At 36.2% G+C, this 20397-nt stretch overlaps 2 protein-coding genes across 3 annotated transcripts in view; one reads left to right on the top strand and one right to left on the bottom strand.

Moving 5' to 3' along the window:
* The window catches only part of slc38a3b (solute carrier family 38 member 3b), a 76556-nt gene extending 68479 nt beyond the window's left edge, over positions 1-8077 (bottom strand). For both annotated transcript variants that reach the window (XM_009302723.5, XM_009302722.5), the window contains exon 1: positions 7917-8077. The gene's annotated coding sequence lies outside the window, so the exon portion shown is untranslated. The remainder of the gene's footprint in view (positions 1-7916) is intronic.
* On the top strand, positions 213-5159 carry LOC141386373 (uncharacterized). The gene is made up of 2 exons (XM_073954731.1): positions 213-2412; positions 2494-5159. The coding sequence occupies exons 1-2, from the start codon at positions 1965-1967 to the stop codon at positions 4860-4862; spliced, it is 2817 nt and encodes a 938-aa protein (XP_073810832.1). The 5' UTR covers positions 213-1964; the 3' UTR covers positions 4863-5159.
* Positions 8078-20397: the final 12320 nt, after the last annotated feature.

Raw genomic sequence — 20397 nt, forward strand, 5'->3', positions numbered from 1 at the left:
ATATTGTATTATTCATCTGACAGGATTGAGCTAATAATGCCAATTTTCACAATCCAACATATTCCTACTTTTAATGAATTTTGCATGAATTTATCAATGCATATTGCAGAATTATACATTTAAACATTGTAAAAAAAATAGGCATTGTAAAAAAATAGGCAACCATGTATCATTTTTTATGGTCTATCATTGGTGTATCATTTTTTATGGTCAGGAGAAGCACTTTAGCAGCATCTAGAACAGCAGCCTGTAAGTACATTTAAGATTTGTTTCAGTTGTTGTGTATGGTTTGAGGACTTGTTTCCAGCTGTTTGTGTAAAGTTGTAGGACATTTAAACTTGCTTTCAGTTGTGTATAATACTAGAAGTTGTTTAGCCACTGTTTCCTTGGTTACTATAAGAGCTTGTGTAGCGAACGCAGACGCGGTTCGCGTCGTCCGCCTCAGTTTCGGCCCTTGTTTTGACTCGGGAGGCGTGTCCAAACGCCAGGTAACCACTATATAGTGAGCACGGTAGCATTAGTCGGCAGGAGAAGCACTTTAGCAGCATCTAGAACAGCAGCCTGTAAGTACATTTAAGATTTGTTTCAGTTGTTGTGTATGGTTTGAGGACTTGTTTCCAGCTGTTTGTGTAAAGTTGTAGGACATTTAAACTTGCTTTCAGTTGTGTATAATACTAGAAGTTGTTTAGCCACTGTTTCCTTGGTTACTATAAGAGCTTGTGTAGCGAACGCAGACGCGGTTCGCGTCGTCCGCCTCAGTTTCGGCCCTTGTTTTGACTCGGGAGGCGTGTCCAAACGCCAGGTAACCACTATATAGTGAGCACGGTAGCATTAGTCGGCAGGAGAAGCACTTTAGCAGCATCTAGAACAGCAGCCTGTAAGTACATTTAAGATTTGTTTCAGTTGTTGTGTATGGTTTGAGGACTTGTTTCCAGCTGTTTGTGTAAAGTTGTAGGACATTTAAACTTGCTTTCAGTTGTGTATAATACTAGAAGTTGTTTAGCCACTGTTTCCTTGGTTACTATAAGAGCTTGTGTAGCGAACGCAGACGCGGTTCGCGTCGTCCGCCTCAGTTTCGGCCCTTGTTTTGACTCGGGAGGCGTGTCCAAACGCCAGGTAACCACTATATAGTGAGCACGGTAGCATTAGTCGGCAGGAGAAGCACTTTAGCAGCATCTAGAACAGCAGCCTGTAAGTACATTTAAGATTTGTTTCAGTTGTTGTGTATGGTTTGAGGACTTGTTTCCAGCTGTTTGTGTAAAGTTGTAGGACATTTAAACTTGCTTTCAGTTGTGTATAATACTAGAAGTTGTTTAGCCACTGTTTCCTTGGTTACTATAAGAGCTTGTGTAGCGAACGCAGACGCGGTTCGCGTCGTCCGCCTCAGTTTCGGCCCTTGTTTTGACTCGGGAGGCGTGTCCAAACGCCAGGTAACCACTATATAGTGAGCACGGTAGCATTAGTCGGCAGGAGAAGCACTTTAGCAGCATCTAGAACAGCAGCCTGTAAGTACATTTAAGATTTGTTTCAGTTGTTGTGTATGGTTTGAGGACTTGTTTCCAGCTGTTTGTGTAAAGTTGTAGGACATTTAAACTTGCTTTCAGTTGTGTATAATACTAGAAGTTGTTTAGCCACTGTTTCCTTGGTTACTATAAGAGCTTGTGTAGCGAACGCAGACGCGGTTCGCGTCGTCCGCCTCAGTTTCGGCCCTTGTTTTGACTCTCGAGGCGTGTCCAGCTGAATTCAATCAGCTAGTGCTTTGGGGTTATATAAACAACTAGTTCACCGCGGCAGCGGTCGCGGCAGCCTCGTGTGAAGACCGCCTCGTGTGAAGACCGACGAGGGTAAAGACCATCGACTCTACCTGCGCGACTCCACCGAGCAAAGACACCGACAAAGCACTTGAGTACTTTACTGTATTGTTTTACTTTACACTTATTTTTTGTTGTCAGTGCACTTTTATTATGTGTTTTCTAATTCCTGTTGTTACTAACACTCGCAAAACACGGGAGGTGCGCTGCAGGCGTAATCCTCACAACCTTCGTTCAATACATGTATCTACTATTTCACAACTCTCTCTCTCCGTGGGCCTCTGGAATTGTCAATCAGCTGTTAACAAGGCTGATTTTATTACCTCCATAGCTACATATTCTGACTATAATCTCATGGCTCTAACTGAGACCTGGTTGAGGCCGGAGGACACTGCTACACATGCTACTCTTTCTGCTAATTTCTCTTTTTCCCACACTCCTCGTCAGACAGGGAGAGGGGGTGGGACTGGACTACTAATTTCCAAAGAATGGAAATTTACTCTGATACCGTCCCTGCCAACAATCAGCTCCTTTGAATTCCATGCAGTCACCATTATCCACCCCTTCTACATAAATGTGGTTGTCATCTACCGCCCACCAGGTAAATTAGGTCACTTCCTAGATGAACTGGATGTTCTTCTCTCATCTTTTTCTAATTTTGCCACTCCCTTATTGGTGCTAGGTGACTTCAACATTTACGTTGACAAACCGCAAGCTGCAGACTTTCAGACTCTGCTTGCCTCTTTTGACCTAAAAAGAGCACCTACTTCTGCTACCCACAAATCAGGTAATCAGCTAGACCTTATTTACACACGACACTGCTTCACTGATCAAACAATAGTAACTCCACTACAAATATCTGATCATTTCCTTCTGTCTCTCAACATCCACATTACTCCTGAGCCGCCACACACTCCAACACTGGTTACCTTTCGCAGAAACCTACGATCTCTCTCACCCAATAGACTATCCACCATTGTTTCAGACTCTCTTCCTCCATCTCGCAAACTCACTGCACTTGATTCGAACAGTGCCACTAATACACTCTGCTCCACACTAGCATCATGTCTAGACCGATTATGTCCTCTTGCATCCAGGCCAGCCCGTGCCAGTCCTCCTGCACCCTGGCTCTCGGATGCTCTCCGTGAGCATCGCTCAAAACTTCGGGCTGCAGAGAGAATTTGGCGGAAAACTAAAAATCCTGCACATCTCTTAACATACCAAACTCTTCTGTCCTCTTTCTCAGCTGAGGTTACTTCTGCAAAGCAGACGTATTACCGTCTAAAAATCAACAATGCCACTAATCCTCGCCTACTTTTTAAAACATTTTCCTCCCTCCTCTATCCTCCTCCTCCACCCGCATCCTCCACACTTACTACTGATGACTTTGCTACATTCTTCTGCACCAAAACTGCAAAAATCAGTGCTCAATTTGCTGCACCTACAACAAACACGCAAGATACAACACCAACACCACACACACTCACCTCTTTTTCTCAGCTCTCTGAGTCTGAGGTGTCCAAACTTGTGCTATCTAGCCATGCAACCACTTGTCCACTCGATCCCATTCCCTCTCATCTCTTGCAAGCCATCTCTCCTGCAGTCATACCAACACTGACTCACATAATTAACACATCTCTTGACTCTGGTTTATTCCCCACTACATTTAAGCAGGCTAGGGTAACCCCACTGCTAAAGAAACCCAACCTGGACCATACGCTACTTGAAAACTACAGACCAGTATCCCTGCTTCCATTCATGGCCAAGATTCTGGAGAAAGTAGTGTTCAATCAAGTCCTGGACTTTCTTACTCAAAACAATCTCATGGACAACAAGCAATCCGGCTTTAAGAAAGGCCACTCAACTGAGACTGCCCTGCTCTCGGTCGTGGAGGATCTCAGACTGGCTAAAGCAGACTCTAAATCATCAGTCCTCATTTTGCTGGACTTGTCAGCTGCTTTTGACACTGTCAACCACCAGATCCTGCTATCTACGCTTGAGTCACTGGGCGTTGCGGGCACTGTTATACAATGGTTTAGATCTTACCTCTCTGACAGGTCATTCAGGGTGTCTTGGAGGGGAGAGGTGTCCAACCTACAGCATCTAAACACTGGGGTACCTCAAGGCTCTGTTCTTGGGCCACTTCTCTTCTCCATCTACACATCATCTCTAGGACCAGTCATCCAGAGACATGGATTCTCCTACCATTGCTATGCTGATGACACCCAGCTATACCTCTCTTTTCATCCTGATGATCCCTCGGTTCCAGCTCGTATCTCAGCCTGCCTGTTGGATATTTCACACTGGATGAAAGATCATCATCTTCAGCTGAACCTCGCAAAAACGGAAATGCTTGTAGTTTCTGCCAACCCGACTCTACACCATAACTTTTCAATCCAGATGGATGGGGCAACCATTACTACATCCAAAATGGTGAAAAGCCTTGGAGTAACGATTGATGACCAACTAAACTTCTCTGACCACATTTCTAGAACTGCTCGATCGTGCAGATTTGCACTCTATAACATCAGAAAGATCCGACCCTTCTTATCTGAACATGCAGCTCAACTCCTTGTTCAAGCTCTTGTTCTCTCCAAACTGGATTACTGCAACTCTCTACTAGCTGGGCTTCCAGCTAACTCTATCAAGCCTCTTCAACTGCTCCAGAATGCAGCAGCACGAGTTGTCTTCAATGAACCTAAACGAGCACATGTCACTCCGCTGCTAGTCCGTTTGCACTGGCTGCCAGTTGCTGCTCGCATCAAATTCAAAACTCTGATGTTTGCCTACAAAGTGACTTCTGGCCTAGCACCTTCTTATCTGCACTCACTTCTGCAGATCTATGTGCCCTCCAGAAACTTGCGTTCTGTGAATGAACGTCGCCTCGTGGTTCCATCCCAAAGAGGGAAAAAATCACTTTCGCGAACGCTCACGCTCAATCTGCCCAGTTGGTGGAATGAACTCCCTAACTGCATCAGAACAGCAGAGTCACTCGCTATTTTCAAGAAACGACTAAAAACTCAACTATTTAGTCTCCACTTCACTTCCTAAGCTGCAATTGCCTCTTTGAATATCACACTAATTGTACAAAAAAAAAAAAAAAAAAAAAAAAAAAACTACTAACACTTCCCTTCTTAGACTTTACAGACCTGAAACTTGCCTTTAGTACTTATTCATTGTTGCTCTTAGTTGTGTAAATTGCTTCCTTGTCCTCATTTGTAAGTCGCTTTGGATAAAAGCGTCTGCTAAATGACTAAATGTAAAATGTAAATGTAAATGGTCTACAATCTTGTTTTTGTTTAGAAATGCAAAATGTAAAAAAAATTAATAAAAAAAACATGTAAAAAATTACAAACTGCCATAAGAATGTGTTTATTTTCTGAAATCAATCAAGATTTGCATAAATTTCGACATATGAAGTTGGTTGGGGGAAAGTATGTTTAATTTCAGTTTAATAGTTTTTTAATGACTGCTGATTGTTCTTTCATTTTCTTTTCCTTTTTTTAATGTCTAATCGTTAAAATGTAAGTTTTACGTTCATATTAAAGTGTATTTACAAGTGAATGTCTGCTAAAATTTCTAATAATCAAAATATTTAAACCTAATAAATGTATATATGAAAACAAAATTCAACATGACCATATCTGTGATGAACGTTTGAAACTATATCACAAGTAAGTACTGCATGTTGATAAAAATAAACACCAACAGTGCTCACACAGTGATCATGTCCTGTTAAAATATAAATTTATTATCAAATGTTATTATTTTTATATTGTTTATACAATGATGATCATGTTATTTATTGTTCCATTGTTTAGTTTCTGTCCCTGAATACTTTTAGACTCTACAGAAAACCAAAAAGCACTGTCTGTTTAACTTTTATCTCTGCTCTGTTGTATTTTTATAAGCTTGTAATTTATAATAATCTATGCAAATTCAATTATCATCCCAAATCTATCTAAAACAATAAAATCTTTCCAAATAGAGCTAGAGATAAAATTAATATCTTTATTTAAAAATAATTTACATAATTTTACATTGATTATGATGATTTTTTAGAGTGCGTCTGCATTAAATAAACCTATCAAAAGTATTGATATTGAAAACAACAACAGTTTTTTTTCTGGGAGTCTAGCAGTATTCAGCTACACAAATTGAGTTATCAAATGTAAACAGTGTAGTTTTCATTGTGTGTGTTTGTGTGTATATACTTAAGTACAATCAATCTATTTTAAAGTTAAAAAACATTATAATTTCTTATGGATGAATGATTTAATCGTTTATACAATCACATGCCTTTAAAACACAAACACAGTCAGCGGTGGTTTCTGGTCTACTATAATCCATGCGAGTATTGCGACACCAATGTTGAGACGATATATTGTGCAGCCCTACAGTACATAATATGTTACTAGATATTTTCAAGATACTAGTTCTTGGCTTAAAGTGACTTTTAAAGGCTTAACTAGGTTAATTAGGTTAAAGTTAGGGTAATTAGGCAAATTGTGGTATAACAGTGGTTTGTTCTGTAGACAATCGAAAACAAATATTAATTAAGGAGTCTAACAAATATGGACCTTGAAATGGTTTTTAAAAAAATAGCTTTTATTCTAGATGAAATATGACTTCAACTATATATAGCATAGAAAATACTGCAATGTGAGATTTTTCCAGTATCGTGCAGCCCTACAGTAATGTAAATGAACTTCAACGCCTCAGACATGACGGCTGGACCTGCAAAATCACGAGCTCATCTCTGGCCTTGGACATAAGGTCAGTGACCTGGCGTCTGTCAAAATCTCTGACCTCAATGAATGCGCATGTTTACATCCAGGACCAGGACAAAATGTGAGCGCCGGTCAGTCACGTTCAGCTGATGTCATGTGTTTGTCTTTAGAAAATGCTGGAATATTCTTGTTTACTCGTGATAATTGATTTTACAGTGACGTCCGCTGAAAAACAGACATTTATTTCATCACATGGTCACACCTCCTATAGATTTTGCCAAATTATTACAACACAAATCATCAAAAATCTGACTTTTAATCTGGGATCTGTACAAACATGTCATATTCATTCATTAATTATTCTACTGGTGATTTTCCACTTTCTCTGTGACCTCTAACCTCTCGTTCCCTGACCATAAGGGATTCCACAGACTCCTTACAAGCCATCTGGCCAGCCAAAATTCAATATATTGCAATACATATAATGTATTCAGATATATACCAATATGACGTGTTTATTCAAGGTGATCTAAAACCAAAGTTCGCCCTCCTAAACTCAACAAGGATGCAAATCTTATTTGGGAAGGCAGCAGAAGGATAAAACATATGTTACAAGTCCTGTTTAAATAAGGAGTGGGCACATATGGAAAGAAAATACAAGCAAATGATGCAAAGAATAGATTTATAGATCTCATTATCCTTTGCTAAAAGTTAATTATACGTTTTATTGTCAGACAATTATTCTTTTAATGTTTTGTTTAGCCATAAAACAGGAGAAAATACATTATTGAACAATTACTGACAAATTAGCCAATGTTGATAATATTTTGCATTTTAAATATTATAATAAAAGTTCAAAAAAAAGTTTTTAAAAATGTTTCTAACGAAACCTGACATTCAATTAATGCATTTCAGCATTTTTTAGATAATTTCAATTTATTATTTTTTGTAATATCTATATTAAATGAATTTTAATCGGAAATTAAAAGCATTCCCATCATAAAAAAGGTGCACAACTGGTTGTATTTTAATGTATTTCTGAATAATACATTATATCACTGAATAAAACATTACAGTCAGCGTATCACGACAAAAAAAACGTGACGTCACTGATTTATTTACAACGTAACAGACCTACTTTACATAGGTATAACCTATGAGAAAAAAACCTATGAGACCATCAAAAAAGGAATCAAACATGCTGCATTTGCGTCCACAATAACTGTATACATTCACAATAAGTCAATTTCCACATCATTTACATTTAACTGCGGTGTTTTTCTTCAGTCACTTTGCGTTTTCTAATTCCCTAGCCTCAAAATATACTCTTTAAAAGTAATAGCTCACACGTTACACACAAACACACGTTACTCACCGGTCAGTGATCAGAAAGCCCTGTCGAGTGTGACGAAAAAGGATGTTTCTGGGTTAAATTTCCAGTGTTTTGGATGTTTAATGTTCCTGCAGTTGTTCTCCTCGTGTGGTTTGTCCACAATTGAGACAAAGCACGTCTCTCACAGCTTTGAGAAATGAAGTGAATTGAAGAAGGTTGTATGGATGAGTAGTGGGGGTTGTTTATGTCCCGCCCTATGAGGGTTTCGACCAATAGGAGTTGAGGAGACGCTCTAGTGGTCACTCCCACTCCTAGAGAAGGACTGTGTTGATAACCTGTTCATCGGTAGGCTACATTATAAACAAAAATTCGTAACACTAAAACATACAAGATATAAGTACAATTTTAATAATATTAACACTACATGGGTATTTATAATACATTTATATATTTAATATAATTTTACAAATTCTGCTTAATTTTTTTGTCAGTAAATTTACATGTAACATTTATATATTAACATTTAGAAGATTTTTAACATTGAAGCACATAGCAACACAATATAATAATAATACAACAATAATAATAATAATGATTAAAATGTTTTATTAAAATTAATTAATTTTAAGAAAGGGGAGGGATCGTTTAGATATACAATACCTGTACCTGTCTAAGAACAAAATACTGTCTATATTTTTTCTGTTTCAATGTAAAGGACAACAAATTAGATGAATTAACAACAAAAATGTAAAATATACATTTAATATAAATATACTATTATATTAATATAATATATACATTTAAATAAAGGAAAAACTAATGAAATTAAAAATAAACATTAAAATTAGATTAATTTATTGCACAAAATTAGCTAAAATAACATATGAATAAATTTTAATAAAATATATATTTTTAATTAAACATTAAATTACAGTTAAATTTATGTAAAAAAATAATGATTAAGTCATGATACATAAACAAGAAAAAAATATGTATTTATTAGATTAAAATAAACAAATGTAAAAAATAAAAAATAATGAAAAATAACATATAACATAAATAAAAATATTTACTTTAAATTAAACATTAAATTACAATTAAATTTAAATAAAAATACATGATTAAATTGAATTAATTATAAATAAATAATAAATAAATATTTATGTATTAGTTTAAAATAAATAAATGTAAAAAATAATAAGAATTAAAAACAATATAATAAAAATGAAATATAATTTTTTAAATAAAACGTTTAATACACGTACAATTAAATTTAAGTAAAAATATATGGTTATTAAATTAAAGTGAAGATACATAATAAAAACATTTATTTATTAGATTCAAATAAATACATTTAAACAAAATAATAATAATAATAAAAAATGACATTTGATAAAATAAAGATAAATAAAACATTTTTAACTTTAAATTATAATTAAAATAAAGTAAAAAAAAGTAAATGATTGAATTAAAGTCATGATAAATAAATAATAAAATAAATAAGTTATTAGATTCAAATCAATAAATGTAAAAATAATCTATAATAATAATTAAAAATAACCTAATATGTATACATATAAATAAAATATTTATATTTCAATTAAACTTTAAATTACGATTAAAATAAAGCAAAAATATTATTAAATTTAATTAATGACATATAAATATTTATTAAATTTAAAAAATATTTAAATTAAAATAAATAAATTTAAAAAATAAAAAGTAATAATTAAAAAACATATAATATAAATAAATATAAAGAAAATATATTTTTATTAAGTATAAAATTACAATTAAATTTCAGTAAAAAATTAATCATTAAATTGGATTAATGATAAATAGATAATAAAAAAGATTTATTTATTAGATTTAAATTAATAAATGTAAACAAATGATAACATATAAAAATAACATATAATATAAATAAATATAATTAAAATATATTTTCAATTAAACTTTAAAATTACAATTAAAATAAAGTTTAAAAAAATATTAAAGTCATGATAAATAAATAACAAAAATATATATATTAGATTCAAATAAATAAATGTAAAAATAAATGAATAAATCAATTCTTTAAGCTAAGTTCAAATAAGTCTTCATGGATCTTTTTCTCCTCTGAGATCTGCATTCTGCCAGCACGTCCCCATAAAGGTAGAGAACTCTCATCAATGTGTCCACATTGTTGTTCACATTTTCACATTAGATTAAGCATTCCACAATGTAGTGAAAGAGCTACTGGTGGTCAGCTGATGTCCAGGGTCCCGTTGTCTCCATACACTTTAAATATAGTCCTGGAAGTGTGTGTGTGTGGGGTGAGCAGAGGTTATACGGATAAACCTCACCACTGCAGCTGTTCACCAACACTCCGTCTATTTGTGCCATGGAATGCAGACTGAATTTAGTAGCACATGTAAAACACGGGGGGAGAAACCATCCGCTGAATCCACTGCAGCGATGAAGACACAATATTACGACTGTTAATTAATCAGCAAATATTAGCCGTTATTGTAAATACAGGGAAGTCAAAATTATTAACCCTCCTCTGTTTTTTTTTTCTTCTTTTCAAATAATTATTAAATGATGTTTAACAGAACAAGGATTTTTTTTTTAACAGTATTTCCTAAAGTATTTTTTCTTCTGAAGAATGTCTTATTTGTTTTGTTTGTTTGTTTTTTGGTTAAAATAAAAGCAGTTTTTAATGTTTTTAAAAACCATTTTAAGGTCATAATTATTAAACCTTAATGCAAAATTTGTTTTTCAATTGTTTACAGACCAAAGTATTTTTGTACACAGCATCAGAAATTCAATTTTTGCCTCCTAACATGTACTTCTCGAGGTATGGTCACGAAAAATCCTGCTTCAGAAAGAACTCCTCTCCCTCAGTTATCTTTCCATCAAGCAAGTTTCTCGTGTGAGCCTAATTTGGTTGGTGACGTCATCGACCAGAGTTGGCAGTAACCACCGTAAAACAGGAAGAAGAAGAAATCGTCATTCTCGCCTTCGTATAGATTTACTTACATTGGCTAGACAACGGCCTCACAGCTACCTGAATGTCGGTGCCGTCACGTATTAATCTGCGATCGGTAAATGTAGCTTGTGTGGACGCTACTGCACTACTTGACTAATAAAATAGCTTCGCTACTGAAAAGCTATTTAATTTGGAAAGTAGCGACGCTACCACCACGCTACTGAGAAATGTAGTTAAGCTAGTAGCGTCGCTACAAGTAGTGACACTACTGCCCAACACTGATAATATACTACTAATAATATACTGTGGCGAGGGGGGCTTGGCCGAGAGCCGTGGGAACGGAGTGAGGCCATCGTGTAAGTGGATACACCTGCTGTGCGCACCTGCTTCGGATCCCACGAAAGGAGCTCTGGACGATAAAAGGAGGAACGATGGCAGAGGAAGCCGAGAGAGGACCGGGCCTGGGCATATTGTTTTGCTTTCAGTTTGACGGAGCTGCCGTCCCTGTTATTAATAAATCATTTTAAAAACTGCATCGGTTCTCCGCCTCCTTCTTCCCGGCGGCCAAAGGGCCGTGAACGTCATTACATATACTAATAAAATTATTAATATTACGGTCTTTTAACAACAGCGGAGAGTCAGAACCTTATTTAACATCCCATCTGAAAGACAGCGCTCACTTTGCAGTATAGAGTACCCATCAATATACTGGGGCATTAGGACCCACACAGTCCACAGGTTGAGCACCCCCTGTTGGTCTCACTAATGCCACTTCCGGCAGCAATCTAGCTTTCCCATGTGATCAGACGCAGCTCTGCTTAGCTTCAGTGGGCAACCATGTGAGAGTTGCAGAGAGCCAGCTACCGGCTATTTATTTATTCAAAATAAGCTGAATCAACACAATTCTTCAGTTTTTTATTTTATAATTCTCATTTGTTTTATGTTCAACCCACTTAAATTGGTCAAAACCAATGAACTTAATTGATTTAAGTAAAATTTTACAGTGAGCTGGACTGATAAATGATTGGCGGTAGGAAATACAATTGTTCAGATGTAATGATTACGTTCACATTTTATTTGCTAGACACTCACCATACACAATATAACAGAACTCAAGGGATTTATTGGGAGCCCACAGACTTCCTGGGCCTCTAAGCATCCGCTTACCTCACCTATTTGTTAAATTTGCCTTTAATTCCTTGTCTTTTAATGACCACAGAGAGTCAGGACCTCAGTTTAACGTCTCATCCGAAAGACGGCACTCACTGAACAGCATAGAGTCCCCTTCGCTATACTGGAGCGTTAAGACCCACACAGACCACAGGTTAAGTGCCCCCTGCTGGTCTCACTAACACAATTCCAGCAGCAACCTTTTTCCATGTGGTCTCCCATATGGGTACTGACCGGGTGCAACCCTGCTTAGCTTTAGCGGGCGAGCATGTGGGAGTTGCAGAGAGCTACAGTAACTGCCAGCTATTAATTTATTCAAAATTAGCTGAAAAATTTGCTGTTTTTTTTTTTTTGACAACTTGTTTTTTTTTGACAAATTGTTTTATTTTCAACCCACTTTAATTGGTCAAAACCAATGATCTTAATTGATTTAAGTTGGGATTTTTACAGTGAGCTGGACTGATAAATGATTGGCGGTAGGAAATACAATTGTTCAGATGTAATGATTATGTTCACATTTTATTTGCTAGACCCTCACCATACAAAATGTGACAGAATTCAAAGCATTTATTATTGTTTTAAAATAAGCTTCTCCTGCTCACCAAGGCTGCATTTATTTCATCAAAAATACAGTACAAATAGTAAAATAGTAAAATGTTATTGCTCTATAAAATAACTGTTCAAAAGTAGTTTATAATTTAATTTATGATTTATTCCAGTGGGCGACGCAGTGGCGCAGTAGGTAGTGCTGTCATCTCACAGCAAGAAGGTCGCTGATTCGAGCCTCAGCTGGGTCAGTTGGCATTTCTGTGTGGATTTTGTATGTTCTCCCCACGTTAGCATGGGTTTCATCCGGGTGCTCCGGTCCAAAAACATGCGATAAAGGTGAATTGGGTAGGGTAGGCTAAATTGTCAGTAGTGTATGGATGTTTCCCAGAGATTGGTTGCAGCTGGAAGGGCATCCGCTGCGTAAAACATATACTGGATAAGTTGGCAGTTCATTCCACCATCGCGACCACTGACTAATAGTGACTAAGCTGAAAAGAAAATGAATGAATGAATGAATTTATTTATTCCAGTGATTTTAAAGATGAATTTTCAGCTTCATTACTCCAGTCTTCAGAGTCACATGATCCTTCAGAAATCACTCTAATATTCATCATTATTATTATTGTTATTATTAGTATTATTATTTAGGGTAATAGTAATAAAAGCAATGATGTTTAGACTAATATTTTTATCTGAAACTACATACAATAAGAAAACAGTTACTTAAATGTTGTAAAAAAAATTTAACTGTTTTATTTTTTTGTAATAATAATTAATAATAAATGCTGCCTTGATGAAGAATAACATTTTCTAAAAAACAAAAAAACTGACTTCAAACGTTTGACCGCAGTAGTGTATATTTATAAATATAGAATACCAAATAAACATATAACTTATAAACATAGAATACCAAATAAGAAAAGTAAACTAAGACTGTATCTAATATTTCTAATTAAGAGTTACAGTTGTAGTTAGAATGTAAACAAATGTATAGTTAGAAATAGCATTAGTGGTTTTTGCCTCCCATAAACACCCCATCAAGCCGAGTTGCTCATGAGGCTGTTGTCATGTCATTAGATTCTCACTGCTTTTCTTCACCTTCCCACTAATGAAAGACTAAGCAGCTGCTTTTCCATCACTGAAACAACACACTGTCTTTTGCATATGTGTGTGTGTGTCGCAGTGAGCGGTAAATTAGCATCTGCCAGTGCTGTCAAAGGCACTGTACAGTTCCGCTCGACCACACTAATTACTTTAATGGAATGTTTCCGTGGAGCTTTAACCCTGATCCACACCTGACAACACTCGCAGACCGGAAGAGCCCGAACACCTTACACAACCAGACACAACATTCACACAGAAGAGGCAGACAAATCAGAGGATAGAATCAAATAGAACAGAAAAGAACCAAACAGAATAGAATAGAACAGAACAGAATAGAATAGAACAGAATAGAATAGAATAGAATAGAATAGAATAGAATAGAATAGAATAGAATAGAATAGAATAGAACAGAACAGAACACAACACAACACAACACAACACAACACAACACAACACAACACAACACAACACAACAGAACAGAATAGAACAGAACACAACAGAACACAACAGAATAGAATACAATAGAACAGAACAGAACAGAATAGAATAGAATAGAACAGAACAGAACAGAACAGAACACAACACAACACAACACAACACAACACAACACAACAGAATAGAATAGAACAGAACACAACAGAACACAACAGAATAGAATACAATAGAACAGAACAGAACAGAACAGAATAGAATAGAATAGAATAGAATAGAATAGAACAGAACAAAACAGATTAGAATAAAATAAAACAGAACACAATAGAACAGAATAGAACAGAACACACTAGAACAGAAGACAACAGAATAGAATAGAACAGAATAAAATAGAATAGAACAGAATAGAACAGAACAGAATTGAATGGAACACAATAGAATGGAACAGAACAGAAAAGAATAGAACAGAATAGAATAGAAAAGAACAGAACATACTAGAAAAGAATATAACAGAAGAAAATAGAACAGAACACAACAGAACAGAACAGAATTGAATGGAACACAATAGAATAGAATAGAATAGAATAGAATAGAATAGAATAGAATAGAATAGAATAGAATAGAATAGAATAGAATAGAATAGAATAGAATAGAACAGAACACACTAGAACAGAACACAACAGAATAAAATAGAACATAACAGAATAGAACAGAACAGAACAGAAAGGAACAAAACAAAACAGATTACAATAAAATAGAACAGAACACAATATAACAGAATAGAATAGAATAAAATAGAACAGAACAGAAAAAAACAGAACAGAATAGAACAGAACAGAAAATAACAGAACAGAACAGAATAGAACAATATCACATGGAGGTCATGGACAGTACCTCTGGACTGGGCAACTGGAGTGGTGGTTCCCATTTTTAAGAAGGGGCACCGGAGGGTGTGCTCCAACTATAGGGGGATCACACTCCTCAGCCTACCTGTGAGAGTCTATGCCAGTGACTGGAGAGAATGATCCGGCCGATGGTTGAACCTAGGATCCAGGGGGAACAATGCGGTTTTCGGTGTTCATAATTTTTATGGACAGAATTTCAAAGCGCAGCCTTGGGCTGGAGGGGGTCCAGTTCGGGGACCAGAGAATTTCATCTCTGTTATTCGCAGATTATGTTGTTCTGTTGGCTTCATCCAACATGGACCTTCAGCATGCTCTGGGGTTGTTTGCGGTCGAGTGTGATGCTCCTGTGATGAGAACCAGCACCTCCAAGTCCGAGACCATGGTGCTCTACCAGAAAAAGGTGATTTGCTATCTGCAGGTTGGAGGAAAGTTCTTACCCCAGGTGGATTCAAGTATCTTGGGGTTTTGTTCACAAGTGAAGGAAGGAGGGAGCATGATACTGACAGGCGAATCAGTGCAGTAATGTGGTCGATGTGCTGGTGTGTTGGGGTAAAAAAAGCACCTTACCGGTCAATCTACATTCCTCCTCTCACCTATGATCATGAGCTTTGGGCCATGACCGAAAGAACAAGATCTCGGATACAAGCGGCCGAAATGAGTTTCCTTTGCAGGGTGGCAAGGCACCCTTATACAGTTGATAGAGTGATAAGCTCTGTCATGTGGGAGATTCTCTGAGTAGAGCTGCTGCTCCTCCACATTGAGAGAAGTCAGCTGAAGTGGCTTGGGTTTCTGTTTCCAATGCCTCCTGGATGCCTACCTAGTGAGGTGTTCCAGGTATGTCCCACCAGGAAGAGGTCTTGGGGAAAACCAAGGACACGCTGGAGGGACTATATTTCTCTGCTGGTCTGGGAATGCCTCAGGATCCCCCCGGAGGAGCTGGAGGAAGTGTCTGGGGAAAGGGAAGTCTGGGGTTCTCTCCTGAGACTGCTGCCCCCGCGACACGGCCCAGGAAAAGAAGACGAAAATTAGATGAAATGAGATGAAAATAGAATAGAATAGAACAAAACAAAACAAAACAGAACAGAGTAGAACAGAACAGAATAGAATAGAATAGAAATACCATATAACTGCACAAATGTAAATTTACCGTAATCATGTCAGTTCATTATTTTCAAAAATAAACACAGTTATTTATATTATATTTCATACACAACATTCTGTTTCTCTAATTCTATTATTTCCACAGTGAGTCAGCAAAACTACATACAAAATGACCTTTTTGAAATAACAAAAGATTTAGAAAATAAATGCTGGGAAATCTGACGTCACTTGTTAACTATTGAAAGATCCACTAATGTGTGTTTAGTGATTACTGCTACACCTGTGCTGGTTTGAATCATCTTTTGCTCTGTTCAGAAACTTTTTTTTTCTATGATGCAACAAGTTCTTACAAAACGCTCACATTATGTAAAATCCAATCAGTGTTGCAGTAAAGCTGTAGAAACCGAATAGATGTTGATATGAATGAGGTTCAGCAGGTTCATCTGTCCTCAACTGAGGGAGAAATGAGAGTCCGGAGTGAGGATGAGCACAACAACAAATGCATCAAATCATGTCTGAATGTAGTGACATGTTATCCCTCACCTGCCCTTTAACACCGCCTCACTCAGAGTCTCCATGGAGATGAACTATTGTTAGGTGACTGCTGGATTTTAATGGCAAAGCAATCATTGACTCTGGTGGAGCTTCTATACGTTTTCAGAAAACAGTAGAGGAGAGACCACTGCAGGGATGAAAAACATCCGTCTGTCTGTCCGTCTGTCTATCCATCTCTGTCTGTCTGTCTATTCGTCCATCCATCCGTCTGCCCATCCATCTCCGTCTGTCTGTCTATCTATCTAACTATCTATCCATCCTTTTATCTATCTATCCATTTATCTATCTATCTATCTATCTATCTATCTATCTATCTATCTATCTATCTATCTATCTATCTATCTATCTATCTATCTATCTATCTATCTATACATCCATACATCCGTCCGTCTTTATGTCTATCTATCTGTTTATTCATCCATTCATCCATCCATCCATCCATCCATCTATTTGTCTGTCTATCTTCTCCGTCCATCCATCCATCTGTCTATCTGTCTTTCCATCCATCCATCCATCCATCTATCATCTATCTATCTATCTATCTATCTATCTATCTATCTATCTATCTATCTATCTATCTATCTATCTGTCCGTCCGTCTGTCTGTCTGTCCGTCCGTCCATCCGCCCGTCCATCCATCCATCTGTCCGTCCATTCGTCCATCCATCCATCCATTTGTCTGTCTATCTTCTCCGTCCATCCATCCGTCTATCCATTCGTCTTTCTGTCTGTCCATCTATCTATCTATCTATCTATCTATCTATCTATCTATCTATCTATCTATCTATCTATCTATCTATCTATCTATCTATCTATCTATCTATCTATCTATCTATCTATCTGTCCATCCGTCCGTCCATTCGTCCATCTATTCGTCCATCCATCCATCCATCCATATCTGTCTGTCTGTCTGTCTGTCTGTCTATCAATCTATCACTTTGTGTGTTTATTTTGTGTTATGTTTGCAGTCAGACATCAGTTTGTGCAATGCTGATTTTTCAGGTTTGAAGCAGGACTTTTGACTAGCGCATCTCCTCCTTTGATTGTGAAACTAATTTCGCAACGGTCCATTTTTTTGCGTTGGTTTCTTGGAGTTACAGGTTTCATCTGTAATGTACTGTTTGCAGTGCAAGGTGGGCGTTCGCTTGCGTGGACTCCTGACTGGGTGACCTGTTTAAAACTGGGACAACAACTTATTAACATCCTCAAACCAAAACGCATCATGTCCCCAGCATGTAAAACAGCACGTTTCTCAATAGATTTTCCATATGCAAAAGGGTGGGGATATACATATCTACATGTACATATCTACATGTGTATATATATATATATATATATATATATATATATATATATATATATATATATATATATATATATGTGTGTGTGTATTTATATATTGTGTATTTTTTTTTTTTTTTACTGATATGACTTATAAATATGAATATGAATAGAAATAAATAGAATAGCACTGGCTAGCACTGAATAACTTTAAATAAAACAGAATGGAATAAAATTTAAATGCTCAAAAATGTATTGAAAAAGCTTAAGAAGAAAAATTTGCTACGTCCAGTGTTGGGGATAGTTACTTTTAAAAGTAATGCATTACAATATTGAGTTCCTCGCCCAAAAATAACTAGTTGCATTACTTAGTTGCTTTTTATATAAAGTAACGCCAACCTGATTTCACCAAGTAGGACATGTTCTTGGATTAACATCTATGGTCACATTTACACTGTCAGCTATTGATGCCCTATAGATGGATGGATAGATGGATGGATGGATGGATGGATGGATGGATGGATGGATGGACGGACAGACAGACAGCCAGGTAGGTAGGTAAGTAGGTGGATGGATGGACAGGTAGACAGGTAGATATAGATAGATAGATAGATAGATAGATAGATAGATAGATAGATAGATAGATAGATAGATAGATAGATAGATAGATAGATAGATAGATAGATAGATAGATAGATAGATAGATATCTGAACTAATTATATTCCAAATTTGAAGTTGACATCTCAAAAAATGAGCTTTCAGTAAGATTGTTTGGTCGCAGTACTAGACATGACCACCAGATGACCTTCAGTTTCCGTTGGTGACCATACAAGAGCGCCCCTTATGTCTTAAGGAATTGAACTGTATTTTTTTATACTTTTGACAATATTTGTAAAGTATACATCAAATTCTTAAGCAGTATGGACAGTTTGGTCATATTTGATTTAAATTTAGCCTCTAAAAAACTAATCTATACGTGAGTTTTCGCATCTAATCATCTTTTACATGTGCATTGCTGTAGCAAAGTAATCTTTTATGACTCTGATGACAAGTAAAGGGTTAAAGTACCTTACAGTAAGTATGAATATAACAATTCATCTGTAAAATTTACGGTTTGCAACATTATTTGCGTTCATTCTCTGCATCTCTAAATAACTTTCCTCATTTAGTGAAATTTGACATTAGTATTGTCAAGATTAAAGCTGCGTCAGGAATCTACAGTTGGAATATTCATAAAGCAAATCTATTTGTGAGTTAATATGTGTGTGGGCAATCGCACATCTCTAATCAAGAGCAAGTTATAAAACCAAAGGAAAAGAAGGTTTTTGGTCTAACAAGCTTGCGTTTGTTAATCAGTATCCATCATCATCTTTCAGTTCATTAAGCAAGAATGTGCTGGACTTCAGAGCGCTCTCACACAGTGATGGGAATGCATGGTAATGCCAAGGAACACCACGTCTAGTTTGCCAATGTAGTCTGAATACCAGCCAACATGAAGGACTATGGGAACATTTTTATAACCACTAACCCTACATATTAAATTAGGGATATGTTCTTCTGATTAACAAAATAAACCTTGAGTATAGCTTAAATTTGCTACCCTTTTCTTATGATTAATTGGTGTCAAGGCTTTGCAATCAAAAAATGTCACTATAATCGAAGTCAATGGGGCAAAAATAGTCCCGAACATAATGAAAGGGTAGTCAATTCACCACAAGCGTATTGTTGATTCAAAATAACCATCAAAATAAGATTTGTCATCAAACATTTTCCATTTGCTAAAACACTGAGAAAGTGAATGGCAAATTATTAAAAACATCCCGCCATAAATTCTCAAGAATTGTTGTTTCAGCTCTTTTTAATAGTCTGAACAAGCAGCAAAATATTTTTCCTTTGTATTTTGTTTCAGTGAAAGCCATCTTTATTTAAATTATAGTTTTGTCCAATGCATTCATTGCTATGAAGCCTGCATTTATCACTAGCCAAATTTTGCAGTGTCAGGTATGTGCTCCTATCAGCAGCATTACAAAACTACTAACTAGCAATGGAATTTACAGTTATTAGTGCTCCTGTGAAAATTAAGTTCTTTTTTTAAATATTTCCCAAGTGGTCTTTAACAAAGCAAGTCAATTTTCACAGTTTTTCCTTTTATATTTTTCTTCTACTTAAAGATTTATTTCTTTCAGTTCGGCTGGAATTAAAATTTTTTACATTTCATTTTAATTATTTGAAGCTACTGTTATCAGCATGTTGCTATTCGATTTTCTTTTCCATTTGGTTAGACAATCCACCACTGTCTAACTTGCCTAATTAATCAAGTTTAACCTAATTAACCTGGTTAAGCCTTTAAAATACACTTTAAAGGGCCATGAAACCCCCCTCTTTCGGTTTAAATCTACCTCAGAATTTTTTCAAAAAATGCTTTGAGATGAGCATGGAGCTGCGAGCAGAGGG

Source organism: Danio rerio, chromosome 6, assembly GCF_049306965.1.
Source record: "Danio rerio strain Tuebingen ecotype United States chromosome 6, GRCz12tu, whole genome shotgun sequence".
Taxonomy (NCBI): domain Eukaryota; kingdom Metazoa; phylum Chordata; class Actinopteri; order Cypriniformes; family Danionidae; genus Danio; species Danio rerio.

Excerpts from the sequence above, each read along its gene's own strand:
- LOC141386373 (XM_073954731.1), top strand. The coding sequence starts at position 1,965 with ATGTGTTTTCTAATTCCTGTTGTTACTAACACTCGCAAAACACGGGAG. Across the intron at positions 2,413-2,493 it reads TGTCATCTACCGCCCACCAG|GTGACTTCAACATTTACGTT; the intron begins GTAAATTAGGTC and ends TATTGGTGCTAG.